General features: G+C 37.5%; 1 protein-coding gene across 1 annotated transcript in view; it reads right to left on the bottom strand.

Moving 5' to 3' along the window:
- HELZ (helicase with zinc finger) overlaps positions 1–15,609 on the bottom strand; it is a gene marked incomplete at its 5' end in the record, with an annotated part of 126,445 nt that overhangs the window by 35,798 nt on the left and 75,038 nt on the right. Inside the window, 5 exons of the mRNA XM_030827101.1 lie at positions 490–1,006; positions 1,813–2,047; positions 2,437–3,004; positions 7,587–7,666; positions 13,680–13,887. Coding sequence (XP_030682961.1) covers positions 490–1,006; positions 1,813–2,047; positions 2,437–3,004; positions 7,587–7,666; positions 13,680–13,887 — 1,608 coding nt within the window. The remainder of the gene's footprint in view (positions 1–489; positions 1,007–1,812; positions 2,048–2,436; positions 3,005–7,586; positions 7,667–13,679; positions 13,888–15,609) is intronic.

Here is a 15,609-nt window from a genome sequence, read left to right as displayed (position 1 = left end):
ATGTTAAAAATCTGCAAATTCTGATATTTGTGAATCAGAGTCCCTGGGTCTAACAAAGCACCAGGCTGAGTGGCAGGAGAAGGAGCACAGCACTTGGAGCTGGCGCTGGCTGAAAAGCCAGCATATTTGGAAAGTTCTCATTAACAAATTTATAATTAACACATGTAACTTAAAGCAAAAAGATGAATCACTAAAAGCCATTTCCTCAGATTAAAAAAAGACAAAGCTCCTTGAATAGAGTCCTCAGATATTCAATATTTTCTTTAAGCAGCAATAAAAGACTTTTAAGGGGCTTCATGTTTCAACAAGTGTCCATTTTACAAAATCTGAAATACAATAGGAGGGTGGCAATTAAAATAATTCCCGAGAGGATTATCTTTAATACGCTATTAAATTCAATAAGATCTGTGCCTTCCTATTATCAAATCAATACACACCGATATTTTTCACAATCAACTAATAACAAAAGGAAAATAAGAAGACATTTACCTCTTCTAAGCTAGGGAGCGAAGAAGAAGATACTGTTCGAGATGACAATGGGTGAAATGGCTCTTGACCAATAGCATGTTGATGATTCTGTATTTGTACAAAAGGGTTCTGCGGTGGCCTGTGAGGCAATGGAGGTAGGCCATAGGGAAAACCTGGCCCCATTAGGTGATTCTGTTGCAAGTTAGCAAAAGTCCATGCTCCATCAGGTGCCAGGTATTTCAAGGGAGGAGGGGCAAGGTGTTCAGATGGCAACGAGAAAGGTGAGTTGAATATCTGGGGTGGGAGGCGCTGTGGAAATGCTGGGTTGCTGGCTACTTCAAGGTCTCTGCTATTATCATTAAAGTTAGAAAAGTGGCTACTGTGGTCTGTACTGGATGGGGGAGATGGGACTGCTGGTGGGCTTCTAGTCTGTACTTGTCTATATTGCAAAAGTCTTGATTGAGGTGGTGGCATTTCAGCTAGTTCCCGTGTTTCACTTTGATCACGATGAGACAGTTCTCTGATTAAGTCTTGAAACCTTCATGAAAACAATAAAATACGAGGAGAAAACAAAAGGCTCCATCACGTTAAGGAAAGCTTAGTCAACTACACATGTATTTTCAACAAACAAAATCATAGTACTAATAACTAGAACTGGCATTAATTCATCTCAGATGTAAGCATTAACACTCAATAGATGCTGAGGTGAAGACATTAAATATGCTCAATTACCTGATTTCTTTCTGTTCCCATTGTATTAAAAACATCTGTCCTTGTCTCTATATGTCTTTGACAACTGGAAGTTATAAAAGGTCACCATGATGGTGGACCTTATTCAGAAGGGATTAGGAAACACTTGAGAGCATTCATGTGACACTGGCCATAAAAACAAGCTTAGAGTTAGGACCAAACACTCATATGTAGCTGGAATTATAGGAATGTAGAATTCTGTGCCACCAGAAAAATAATTAATGATATAACTTTTAGCTTTTAACCACGAATTTACTCCTGTCTTTATTCATTCTTTGCAAGTATTACTACTAAATAAAAAAACCCACTCACAGTAACGGTATGTTTCTCTCGCAGAAAAGACCACAAAGCAAAGGAACAAGTTAATTTCCAACCCATAGTAGATCATCCATGCCTAAATTTGTAGAAGAGTTACTTCTAAATGAGTTTTCTGTATTTTAGAGCCAACAAGAGAACTGTGTAGCATGTGCTTTGAAGGCCAGCATCCAATTTCTCTGAGGCAATATTCCAGCTTGAAGCTAAAAGGACTACAGTCAAAAAAGAGAACAGTGAAGGGGTCGCATTCCAGGGGCTATTTTCAGTCGGCTGGAATACCTTGAGTATGTGGTCTCCACTTCATCTTCGGCACTGCTGGTGAGCTTCCAGTCTGCCCGCACTGGCGGCTGGTGTAATCCCAGGGGCGGCTGAGGAAGATGCTGGAGGTGAGGATGGTGATGGTGTGGGTATGGAACGCTGCCCTGATTGAGAAAGGCATGATGCTCGCTCCACTGCTGGAACCGTGCCTGCTGCTGCCTTAATGTTTCCAGAGTGACACTCCCATGTATACGATCTGCAAAAATATTTGTGAAAATTTTTTTATGAATTTGGGGTTTCAAGTTCATTATTTAAAGTTATTTACTATCATATTTTCTCCACAAAGACAAAGGAAGTAGCTACAAATTTGGTTTTGATAAGAAGTAAATGTTTTCTAAATTTGCCAGAAATCAGTTATGGTGATGATGATGACAACTCTTCCTCACTTACATAATGATGATCCTGACATCCACTGGATACTATCATACAGCATTTAGAACTAGTTTCTGATTATCACACTAAATGGGGGGTTTTTGGTAGCATTATTTGAAGAAATGATTCAATCTTAACCCAAAATGATATTATACAGTCCAAGTCATTTTAAGTAATCTCTGAATTTTCACATCTGGCAGTAATAGAACTTACCTAAAGCCTCCCCTATAGGTAATCCTGAGGGGTTCTCATCAATGAAGCTATTCAGATGTGAAGGAAGAATGGGGCCGGGTTGTGCAATGGCTCTCAGAGGACTGTGGCCTTCTTGCAGCATGGGAGGGGGCTGCTGCTCCGGAATTACAGCTTCTGCAGGAGACTGTGGCCTATGAGCAACTGCACTATTAAAAAAAGCATTGTTGGGTCCCGCCTGATATGCAGGAGAAAGCTGAGGAGGTGGCTGCTGAGGCTGCTGATTCAACTGACTTTGCTGCTGGACTACCTGATTTGGCTGAGGTGGCATCTGATTTGGTTGTTCAGGCAAATTATTCTGCTGCTGATTTAACAAGGTGTGCTGCTGTGGAATTGGAAAGGGTGGTCTTGGTAGCTGGGGAAGGGGATGAAAATGGCGATTAGGGATTGCATACTGTGCGTGGGGAGCAGGAAGGGGAAGATTTATGTGTCTTGGGTTGAGATTATCTTTGCGAGGAAATTTGGTACTGGGATAAACAACACTAGGACGTGATTCAGGACTTCTGTTCTGTGGATTTGATTCCAAATCAACCTAGAAAAAAATAAGAAGCCTTTTTTAACTGCAGAAGATTCAAATTCAGTTGCTCTCCACCTTTTCCCAACCCTAACACATCTAAAGGATAGGATACATTGATATCTTCCAGCAGGAGAGCTGAGTGCTCAATTATTTACTTTCTCACAATCAAATAAAGGAAATTTTTTTTTAATTTAAAAAGATGACATAGAAAAAAAAACAGCATATTAAATGTGAGTCATAAGAAAAGATACTGCCATTTTACTAGCATATCTACTTTAATTCCTTTCAGGGCATTATTTTTAATTTCACACTTTCTTCCTTAGAAAGATGGCCATTTATTTCATTCTGATATAAATCATTAAAATAATGTGTTTTCCTTCTGATTTTAGGGTGGGTTGTTTTTTGTTTTTTTTTTTTTGAGACAGAGTTAGACTCTGGAGTGCAGTGGCACCATCTTGGCTCACTGCAATCTCTGCCTCCTGGATTCAAGCAATTCTCCTGCCTCAGCCTCCCAAGTAGCTGGGATTACAGGCATGCACCACCACGCCCAACTGATTTTTGTATTTTTAGTAGAGATGGAGTTTCGCCATGTTGGCCAGGCCTGGTCTCAAACTCCTGACCTCAGGTGATCCGCCTGCCTCCTCCCAAAGTGCTAGGATTACAGGCGTGAGCCACCACACCCAGCCTGATTTTATTGTTTTTATATATCTAATATATTTCCTCAAAAATATCTATGTTAGTAAAAAGATGTATCTCAATTTAAACAACTTTGAAGTGAACAAACAAGTACTATATCACCTTTGTATATAACTAGTTTGGTTGTCAATTTTTCCATTACATATTGACATTCTTTCTTTAACATTTATTGTGGCCAACCAATACACTGTGCCTGGTGTTGGAAATTAAATAGGCAACAAGAAGACTCAGCCTATACATCAAGAGCCTAGTGCAGGGGTCTATATACCATGCCCCCACTCCAATGCCATTTCCGGCTCACCAGGTTTTGTAAATAAGGTTTTCTTGGAACACAGCCACACTCATTTGTTTACATATTGTCTGTAGCTGCTTGTGCACTATAATGATAGAGCAGAGCAGCTGCAACAGAGACCATGTGGTCTCCAAGGCTAAGATTTACTATCTGGCTTTTTACAGAAGGTTGCTGACCACTGGCCTAGAGTTCAGTAGAAGACAACAATATGTACACATATCACTAGAGGTACTATAAGAGGATGCAACTGTAGTGCCTGAGAAAATTAAGGAAGGTTTCACAGAGGTCATGACATTTGAGTTGAATCTTACAAAAAGAGGTGGAATATTCCGAGGAGAGAAGGACATGCTAGGTAAAGGTAACAGTTTATGCAAAGGTTGAAGAAAGGAAAAGTCTGGCAGATTTGGAGAGCATGGGAAGTTTTGTGTACGCAGGGCTATAACTTCACTTGTTTATGTATTAGTTTTCCCTTTTCAATATCAGAGGAAACTACAAGAGCCAAATCACATGAGACCCTGAATTATTCAATACTGAGTAATTGTTTTTAATTCCATAAACTGTGGTAACTACAAAAAGTTTTTAAGCTGGGGAGTGTTGTTATCCTTCTGAAATGTAAGTTTGATCGTAAGTGATGACAATATGAAAAATAAAATATAAGATGGAAAGAGGCAATTTTTCTTTTCCAGCTCTGTCAAAACACTCCATGCATTGCTTGGAGTGTAAATAAATTTGGCACGTCAATCTCCTTACAAGTTTCACTGATGAGCTAGTGACTGAGGATTGCAGAGCACTTGCCTCACCCTAGGCTCTTAAATTAGCCATAGAACTGACCACTCCCAAAAAAACAGAACAAGCAGCTTGTTCCTGAATTGCAGCTGGGGTACTCTTGGTGACCAACCTGTTGCAACAAATGGTTGCAATGCAAATTGTGTGCCAAGTGCATCCTCATCTCTTATCATCTAGCTCAAATGGATTGCCATTAAATTTGGCCAATTTTAGGCCCTTAAGATTACTGAGTATATATAAATTATCTAGAAAAAGAAGTGAGAAGCACAACAATTCTATCTCAGTCTTCCCAAGTATGCAATGCCTGCTCTTCAGATGTCTCAGAACCTGATTAAGGTTCTTCATAAACAAACATTTTCCTCCATAAATCTCCATCTTTTCAATGACTAAAATTATATTCAGCTGGGATATACTTTTTTCCAGAAGATATTGTTGATATGCATAGTTTGGTCACATGAGGGAGGTCATAATCAGGTGTCAAGGTTGTTTATGAATAAGCTGCTATCTTAATTGTCTCTATCACTTCTGACCTTGACATTGAAAGGAAGCTAGGTCTGCGTCACAGAAATTTAGATAAGGACTGTGCTACTCTACAATACTACAATCAGCTCCCTAAGCAAGGTAGAGGATGATAAGGGCTGAATAAGCCTGCATCTGCTACTATCAAAATCAGATTCTCCTCTATCACTTTCCTCTTAATACTGAGGAGGCACTGAGTCAAAAGAGCCAGGACTAGTTCTTTTATTTTTCCTGGGCCCCAAGACAAAGCATCAGGGTGGGAGAGAAAACGAAACATGTCTTCAGGTTGCCTAGTTCTCTAACAGAGAAGAATCCTAACAGAAATTTTAAAACAAGTACATGAGAGACACTTAGATATCTTGGCTTCAGTTGCTCTGACAGCATCTAAGACTCGTGTGATTGGTTTCGTCCCAAGCTGCCTCTGACTGTATGTGGGGCTGGTGCAGGTGCACTATCCTGACATGGCACTCGTTCTCCCTCTGTACCACTTCCTAAACACGTACCACTTCAGCTTTCACTGCAGCCCCCGCTTATCTATCAGGAGGTTCCCTTGGCTGCCTCATTTGTACTGCAGCCCCTCCAGTGGGTACTGAATCCTTCCAGATATAGAAACTGTGAGTAAGAGATGCTTATGTGATATAAGTAACTGAATAAAGAGAATAGCTGCTTAAATAAAACTAGGCTGAGGTTGGAGATACAGATTTGGAAGTCGGTATCATGAAGTGGATACTTAAAATTATGGATTGGACTGTTTATAGTAAGAAACCATAGAATGCAAGACAGGTGGGACTAGGACAGAACTCTGGGAAATCCCAGCTTAAGGACTAGGGACAGACGCTGGGGGAAGCTGAGCAGGAACTTTTTAAAAAAGACAGATGTCATATTAGAGAGATTGTGAAAAGTAAAAATGTGCCAAAGAAAACAAAAGAAACAAGATGGTCAAAGACAGAAATAGAAAACAGTGCCTAATACCAAGAAAAGTCAAGTAAGACTATATTTGAAGTATGTTCGTAAGAGCACAATAGTTTTAGTGAAATGTAGACTATGTGAGTTAAAGAGCAAATAAGAGGTGAGGAAGAAAGGAGAAATGAGGCAGTAGCTATAAAGGAGATGAAGGTTAAAGAAATTATCTTTTTAAAAAAGTATATCAAGCAATTTGCTAAAAGAGATCTAAATATACTATAGGCTGACAGGGAAGAACGAACAGCTGGAAAGAATCGAAAGATAAATGAGGAGAAGGGACAAGGTCTATGTGGTAGTTGAAGAGGAAAGATTTTTTTTTTTTTTTTTAGACAGAGTCTCACTCTGTCGCCCTGGCTGGAGTGCAGTGACACAATCTTGGCTCACTGCAAGCTCCGCCTCCCGGATTCAAGCCATTCTCCTGCTTCAGCCTCCCGACTAACTGGGACTACAGGCGCCTGCCACCACACCTGGCTAATTTTTTTGTATTTTTAGTAGAGATGGGGTTTCACCGTGTTAGCCAGGATAGTCTCGATCTCCTGATCTCATGATCCACCCGCCTTGGCCTCCCAAAGTGCTGGGATTACAGGTGTGAGCAACCGCCAAGTAGAGATTAATCTTAATGGGAACTCTTCCTCTCAGACTGGTGATCAGGAAGTAAGGCTGCTCAGGGCTATGGTAAAAGTGCTAAGTTTAAGGTTACAAATTAACAAGAGGAAATCCTGATGAGGTCAGTCTGAAGAAAGCCATCCAATAGGATAATAGAATGAGGAAGGTAATCAGGCTTGAGAAGAATCACTGAGACAACTGGGCAAAGGAAGTGAGCCGAGGGTTCCATTCAAATTAGAAAACAAGAGCTTCCAATGGCACTAATTCAACCAGTGACTTGATTTTCTCTAAATCGTTTATAAGCACAGAAGCAGAGAAAACAGATGAATGGACAGATAAAGAATTAAGGGCTTAGTGGGTATGATGAGAGAATAAGGTGAGGGACCTGAGGAAGTCTTCCCTTCTCTGAGGAAGTTTTCCCTCTTCACGATAATGACACACTTGTAATGACACACCGGTAGCTCTGTCTTCATTTACTACCTTATCATAGAAAATCTCTAAATTCAACTTTATCACTGAATAACAGAATTTGAGAAAAGTATACTGATACATGAAATAGCACAGCCAAAGAAAAGATGAAAAAAGAGAGGGCAATATGGCTCACTATATCCCTGTGAAAAAATAAACATAAAGGATAAGTGTACAAAGGGAGGCATTTATCTTTAAAACATCACGAGTCCAAGATGACCAATCAGACTAAATCCACTAGGACAACGCAGTCACTAAGCAGCATACCTGTTTTGGTTCTGTTGGCTTTTTCTCTGGTGTTCGAATCTTATTAATTTCAGGTCCGGAATTATTTGTATCGCTTTTACCTAAGAAAATATTTAAAAATCCTTATAAGTTTTCTCCAGTAGATATGATACTTCCAATGCTTATCCAATATTAGAGAAAGAGGCAGAATACTTTAAACACTTTTCACCCATTATGATCAGTGTATGACTACTTGGGTTTTGTTCTTAAATTTTCAGAGTTATAGTTTCTCTGCAAGAAAGAAAACTTATAAATGAAGCAAACCTCATTGACACGGCAAAGCCTAATAAGGGAAAAACCTTAAAGCATCAAATAATCCCAAAGGAAACTACCCAATCTCCAGGAATTACAGCCTCATTTGCTTAAACTAGATGTGTTAAAGGCCTTGGCATTCTTGCCTATTTATAAAGGCTCAATGCTTTGGTCACTTATAAATGCAATTAAGCGAAAATCTAAATAATGCCTCAATCTGATTTAGTAAAGGAATCTAAATGTAATAAAGATATTCAGAAAGGAATGTAGTTATACTGTTTAAAAGTAATAGATATCAAACTGTGTATAAGTGGGTGACAAATAGTAGAGCAGGCAAAATTAAGGTTTTAAAAAAGCACAGTTATAATAGACAATTCATACATGGGAAAGGCTTTTAATCTACAAAAGAATTAACCACTGGATAGTTTAAGTTCTTTGAAGGAATCCTTGATTTAGGTTCTTGTTCAAAAACATTCTTTTTGGAATGCCACTGGAACTTTGTAAAATGAATTATCATGCCAGAATTACCTTACCATTAAGCTTCAAGAAATGAAAACTATAGTATCGGAGATGAAGAAAACACTGAATGGAATTACCAGCAGAATAGACATTACAGAAGAAAAATCTGGCAAATTTGAAGGCAAACAAATAGAAACTACCCAAAATGAAACATAAAGAGAAAAAAGAATTAAAAAAAAAGTAGCACCCATAAACTGTGCAAAAACTTTAAGCATCCGAATATATGGGCAATTAGAATCTCTGAAGAACAATGGTAGGGGCAACACAGAAAAAAATATCTCAAAAGATATAAAGGTTAAAAATTTACATACTTGATAAAAACTATAAACTCAGAGATCTGAGCAACTCAACAAACCTCAAACACAAGAAACAGGAAGAAAACTACATCAAGGCATATCATAATCAAACTGATAAAACCAGTATAAAAAGAAAATCTATAACACAGCCAGGGAGAAAAAGACTTGTTACACACAGAAAAACACGGATAAGGATGGCATCAGATTTCTCACTGGAAAAAATGCAAGTGAGAAAATGGTAGAACAACACCATTAAAGTATCAAATGACAAAAACTGCCAACCAAGAATTCTCCACCCTACAAAAATATCTTTTAAAAATGAAAGCGAAATAAAGACATTTTCAGGCATACAAAAGCCGAAAGAACTCATCACCAGGAGACCTGCAATGCAAGAAATGTTTTTAAAAAGTCTTTCAGGCAGAAGAAAAATGGTATCAGCTGGAATCGTCAATGTACAGAAAGAAAAATTACTAGAAATGGTAACACATGGGTAAATACTTAAGATTATTTTTCTTATAATTTAGAACTCTTTTACTTGGCTGTTTAAACAAAAATAACAATTATGTTCTGGGGATTTATAACATATGTAAAAGTAAAATACATGATAACAATAGCATACAGACTAGGAGAGAAAAAATAGCATACTTTAAGCTTCCTTTACTGTAAATGAAGTGGTAAAATATAAATTGGAAAGTAGTCTGTGATAGGTTAAAGATTTGTACTATAAACCCTAAAGCAACTAGCAAACTAATAAAACAAAGAGTTGTCACTGATAAGCCAATGGAGACAAAAAGGAGTCATTAAAAAAAAAAAATACTCTACCAATCCAGAAGAGGGCAGAATAAAAGGAGAAGGGGGAAAAAACAATTGGACAAATTGAAAACAAATAGCAAGATGATAGAATCAAACTTAACTATATCAACAATCACATTAAATGCAAATGGTTTAAACACCCAAATTAAAAGGCAGAGATTGTCACATTAGATTTAAAAAAATCAAGAGCCACCTATATGTTATCTAAAATAAACTTTAAATATAAAGACACAAATAGATTAAAAGTAAAAGGTAAAAATACACACACACACACACACACACACACACACACACACACACACACACATCATGCTATCACTTGATAAGAGAAAGCTGAAGAGGCTACACTGATATTACACAAAGTAGATCTCAAACCAGAGAATATTTTCAGGGACAAAGAAGGTCATTCCATAACAATAAATGAGTTAATTAATCAAGAGGACACAATCCTAAACATTTATCTTCTAATAACAGAACTTCAAAATTCATCAAGAACTCATAGAACTTAGAAACCTGAAAATTGACAATTAGACAAATACCAATTATATTGGGAGATTTCAATACCCCTCCTCAGTAATTGATAGAAAGAGTAGAATAAGCAAGGATACAATAGACCTGAACAACTCTATCAACCAACTTGACCTGATTAACATTTTTTTTTCTTTTTTCAAACAGAGTTTCGCTCTTGTTGCCCAGGCTGGAGTGCAATGGCATGATCTCGGCTCACTGCAATCTCCACCTCCCAGGTTCAAGCAATTCTTCTGCCTCAGCCTCCTGAGTAGCTGGGATTACAGGCGTGCGCCACCACACCCGGCTAATCTTGCATTTTTAGTAGAGATGGGTTTCACCATGTTAGCCAGGCTGGTCTCAAACTCCTGACCTCAGGTGATCCGCTCACCTCAGCCTCCCAAAGGGCTGGGATTACAGACATGAGCCACCATGCCCGGCCCCTGATTAACATTTACAGAGCAATCTATGTTTCTCAAGTACACACAGAACATTTACCAAAATAAACCATATTCTGGGCTGTGAAACAAATCTCACTCAAAAGCATTCAAGTCATACAAAATATGTTCTCTTAACACAATGGAATTAAAGTACACATCAGTAACAGAAAAATTTCTAGAAAATCACCAATAATCAGCAACTAAAGCACCTTTCTAAATAATCCATGGGTCTAATTTCAAGAGAAATTAGGAAGCATACTGAACTAAATGAAAATAAAAATACAACATACTGGTATTTTTGGAATGTATTACTGAAGGAGAAAATTATAAATTAAACACTTATGTTCATTTAAGCTTTCACTTTAACAAAATATGTGCAAAGACTGTATATACTGAAAACTTTTTTTTTTTTGAGACAGTGTCTTGCTCTGTCACCCAGGCTGGAGTGCAGTGGCGTGATCTCGGCTCACTGCAACCTCCGCCTCCCAGGTTCAAGTGATTCTCCTGCCTCAGCCTCTCAAGTACCTGGGATTACAGGCATGCGCCACCATGCCTGGATCATTTTTATATTTTTAGTAGAGACAGGGTTTTTCCATGTTGGCCACGCCTGGTCTCAAACTCTTGACCTCAGGTAATCTGCCCACCTTGGCCTCCCAAAGTGCTGGAATTACAGGCATGAGCCACCGTGCTCGGCCTGAAAACTTTTTTTAATGCTGAAAAAAAATAAAGACCTAATAGAAAAAAATGGAGAGATAAATACTCTGTTCAAAGATCAGAAGAATCAGTATTGTTAAGATGTTAATTCTCCCCAAAGTGACCTAAAGATTAAACACAATGTCAATCCAAATCCCGGAAGGCTTTTTAGTAGGAATTGACAAGCTGATTCTAAAATACATAGAAATGCAAAAGACCTAGAATAGACAATTTTGAAAAAGAACAACGTTGGAGGACTTACACTACCTGACTTAAAGACTTTTACAAAGCTATAATAATCAAGACGGCATATTTGGTGTAAACATAAACATATGCATTAATAAAAATGATCCACATATAGGATCAACTGATTTTCAACAAAGGTGCCAAGGTGGTTCAATGAAGGAAGGACAGAGTTTTCAACAAATAGTGCTATAATCACTGAACATACATATGCAAAACTAAAACAAAATAACAACAAAATCTCAGTCCTTACCCTTACACTATATATAAAATTTAACTCAAAATGGACCTAATTAATGTAACAGCTAAAAACTATAAAACTTCTAGAAAAAAACATAAAAGAAGATCTTGGGTTAGATATATTTTTTTAAGACACAACACCCAAAACATGATCCATAAAAGAAAAAATGGATAAAATGGACTTCAACAAAAATAAAAGCTGTTGCTCTTTGAAAGATACTGTCAAGAAAATGAAAGCTAGACACAGTGGCATGTGTCTGTAGTCCCAGATACTCAGGAGGCTGAGGTGAGAGGATTGCTTGAGCCCAGGAGTTCAAGGTCAGACTGCACAACACAGCAAGACTCTGTCTTTAAAAGGCAAAAAAAAAAAAAAAAAAAAAAAAAGGCAAGCTATATCCTGGAAGAAAATATTTTCTAGATATATATCTCATTAAAGATTAGTATCCAGAATGTATAAAGAACTCTTATAACTGAAGACAATCAACCCAATAAAAAAGTGGGCAATAGATATAAATAGAGGTTTCATCAAACAAGATACACACATGGCAAATAAGCACAATAAAAAGATACTCAACATCACTCATTATTAGGGACATGCAAACATGTAAATTAATACCACAATGAGATATGATTAGACATCCACTAACAAGAGTAAAATTTAAAAAAAGACTGACCATACCAAGTGCAAATGAGAACGTGGAACAACTGGAAATCTCATACGTTACTAGTAGAAATGAAAAATGGTTCAGCCACTTTTGAAAAATAATATGGCAGTTTCTTATAAAGTTAAATATGTATTTATAATATGCCCACCAATCTCACTCCCAGGTATTTACGCAAGGGAAATAAAAACATGTTCACGTTCACACGTATGTTCACAGCAGCTCTATTCATAAGGGTCAAAAATTAGATACAACTAATATGTGTATCAAATGATGGATGAATAAACATATTGCGGTACATCCATACAACTGAATACTAATGGTAAAAAGGAACAAACAACTGACACATATAATCTGGGGGAACAGCAAAAGCATTAAGCTAAGTGAACAAAGCTGGACACAAATAATTATAGAATTCCATTTTTATGACATACTAGAGAGTATGGGACAAAAGTCAGATCAGTGGTTGCTCAGGGCTGGGGGTTGGAGGATGGGATTGCAAAGGGTGGGAAGAAACTTTTTGTAAATATGTAAATATCTTGTATCTTGATTTTGGTGGAAGTTAACAACTCTGGATATTTGTTAAAACTCATCAACGTACGTTTTAAAAGGGTGAATTTTACTGTATATAACTCATACCTCAATAAACTTGAATAAAAAATACAGTAATTTTTCCTTGTAATTCTAGCAGATTTGTAGTAAAAATAACCTTTATATCAACAATCCCGCAAGATTAATGCTTAGTATACCACAAAAATATTTTGAGTTAAGAAAAATGTTTAACAGGAGAGGACCTTCTATCTCAATTTTAAATGACTACCATTTTAAAGTACTCTAAATATTCAAATTTAATATTTTTTTCAGAAACTCAGTGACACCAATCATAAGTGGTAGGATTTAACCTAAAGGACCCTCTGAGGTTACATCTCAATTTTGTATCTGTGTACATAATTTGTATCTTCTGGAGAGAGGATCCATAGTTTATATGTTAGATTCTCTCTCTTTTCTTTTTTTTCTTTTTTTTTTTTGAGATGGAGTCTCACTCTATCGCCCAGGCTGGAGTGCAGTGGCATGATCTCGGCTCACTGCAAGCTCCACCTCCCAGGTTCATGCCATTCTCCTGCCTCAGCCTCCCAAGTAGCTGGGACTACAGGTGCCCACCACCATGCCTGGCTAATTTTTTTGCATTTTTAGTAGAGATGGGATTTCACCGTGTTAGCCAGGATGGTCTCGATCTCCTGACTTCGTGATCCACCCGCCTCAGCCTCCCAAAGTGCTGGTAGATTCTCTCTCAAAGAGGTCTATAATCCATGAAAAAGTTAACAATCATACAGTTAAAGGAACTTTCTATATGGCTAAAACTTTAGCCACATCAGTTTAGGAACAGGAGAACAGCAAAGTACAACTTACCATTTCGATTTTGCTCATGTTGATCCTTCTCCTGATGCTGATTTTGTGGCTGGCCTATGGTGACAGGTGGGTGATGTCCAAGGCCATAAGGAATAGGAGATCCTCGTCCATGTGTCTGTAATAGGTTCATGTTATAGGCCATTGCTGCCTGATGTGTAATAATTCGAGGATCAACCGCAAACCTACCCTGGTATCCTGTCCATGGTACCTGGGTTATTAAAAAATAAAATACATGCGTTAAGTACATTTTGGAAGGCAAACTGCTAGAGTGCTGCTGATTAGGAAAAAGCAAACATACAAGGACATACATACACACACACACACACACACACACACACACACACAGATGTTAATTTTCTCAAAATAAATACAAAGTTGATGCTAATGGTAACAATTGTGTCTTAACTGGCTAAAAAACAGCTTCCTGAACCTTTAGTATGTAATGGAAAATAGATCATTTTTCAGATTAGGAAGAAACTGAGGGCTTAAAATTGGTAACTATTCCTTGAGGCATTAAATCATTTTATAGTATTTACTTATTTCCCCTCCATATGAATATATACGTGTCAGATTACCATAAAAATAATCTTTTAAAGTCATAATTGCATAGAAACATAGTTTAATAGACAGGGGGAAAAGTTAAGGAAGAACTTAGCCTAAGGAGTCTCAACTCAACAAACTGGTATTCCAATTTAATATGAGTAACCACATCATTTAATGTTCATTTATTATAGGTAAAATTCAAATAGGTCATTACTTTTAAATCTGTGCTTTTAATTCAACTCTACCTTAAAATACAAAAACAGAAAACTTGTTTAAGTGTGTCTAGATATACAGTCTCTGCATATTAACATAAAAGGAATAAATACAATGACATCTGAGCTACTGCTCCTATTATTTTATTATAACTGTTAAATGCAAACTCTCAGAAATCTTACAAAATAGAAGTCTCTTTGACCTAGTAAAGTGAAATATAAATCCTAAGGGACTTACTATTTAAAGTAGATGATGTATAATGTTGCCAAGCCGTCTGGAAGAAATAACTCTGCTAAAATCCAAAGTCTGAAGTCTATGGGGAGTGGGCATGAATTACGTATTTCTCATTTACAGTCATTCTCCTTGGCTGTCATGATTGTGAACTATCCTGACCAACATGGCTAAGAAATGTTTGCAGCTAAGCATTTTCCCATTCTGGAGTGTGGGCAAGGTTGCCAAAAACCTTTGGCAATGATCATCTCAGCCTGAAATTACAGTGCTTGCCTTAAATGAAAGAAATTGTTTCCAAGGCTAAAATTCCTGAATTGAAAATACTCGTGTCAGCAAATTAACAAAATATTGAAAAATTCTAAAGAAAGAGAAAATGGGTTTATATACAAGATGGATGGCCTCTAAAAATCTATAGTCTTACAAAGGATAAAGTAATGTTTTTAAGTAGTAGTTAAGATTTCACAAGATGTGGAATTTCTCAAATCAATTTAGATCCAAGCGAACTAGACTAATCCAAGCCTCTCTGTGTCCTGTATTTCTTGGGAACAGTTTTTGACTTATACAAAAATAAAAAGATAAAATGAAAACATCACTTTACAAAACGGGACCAATTCATTAGCTCCGTTAACTTTTAACTCGATTTTCCTCAATAAAATATTTTAAAAGATCACAAAGGTGGCCGGGCACAGTGACTCATGCCTGTAATCCCAGCGCTTTGAGAGGCCAAGTCGGGTGGATCACCTGAGGTCAGGAGTTTGAGACCAGCCTGACCAACAGGGGAAACCCCATCTCTACCAATACAAAAAATTAGCTGGGCATGGCCAGGCACGGTGGCTCACACCTGTAATCCCAGCACTTTGGGAGGCTGAGACAGGCGGATCACGAGGTCAGGAGATCGAGACCATCCTGGCTAACACGGTGAAACCCTGTCTCTACTAAAAAT

The sequence above is a fragment of the Nomascus leucogenys genome, chromosome 14, assembly GCF_006542625.1.
Source record: "Nomascus leucogenys isolate Asia chromosome 14, Asia_NLE_v1, whole genome shotgun sequence".
In the NCBI taxonomy this organism is placed as follows: Eukaryota; Metazoa; Chordata; class Mammalia; order Primates; family Hylobatidae; genus Nomascus; species Nomascus leucogenys.
The sequence above is the reverse complement of the archived record's forward strand: the minus strand, read 5'-3'. Positions and strand labels throughout refer to the sequence as shown.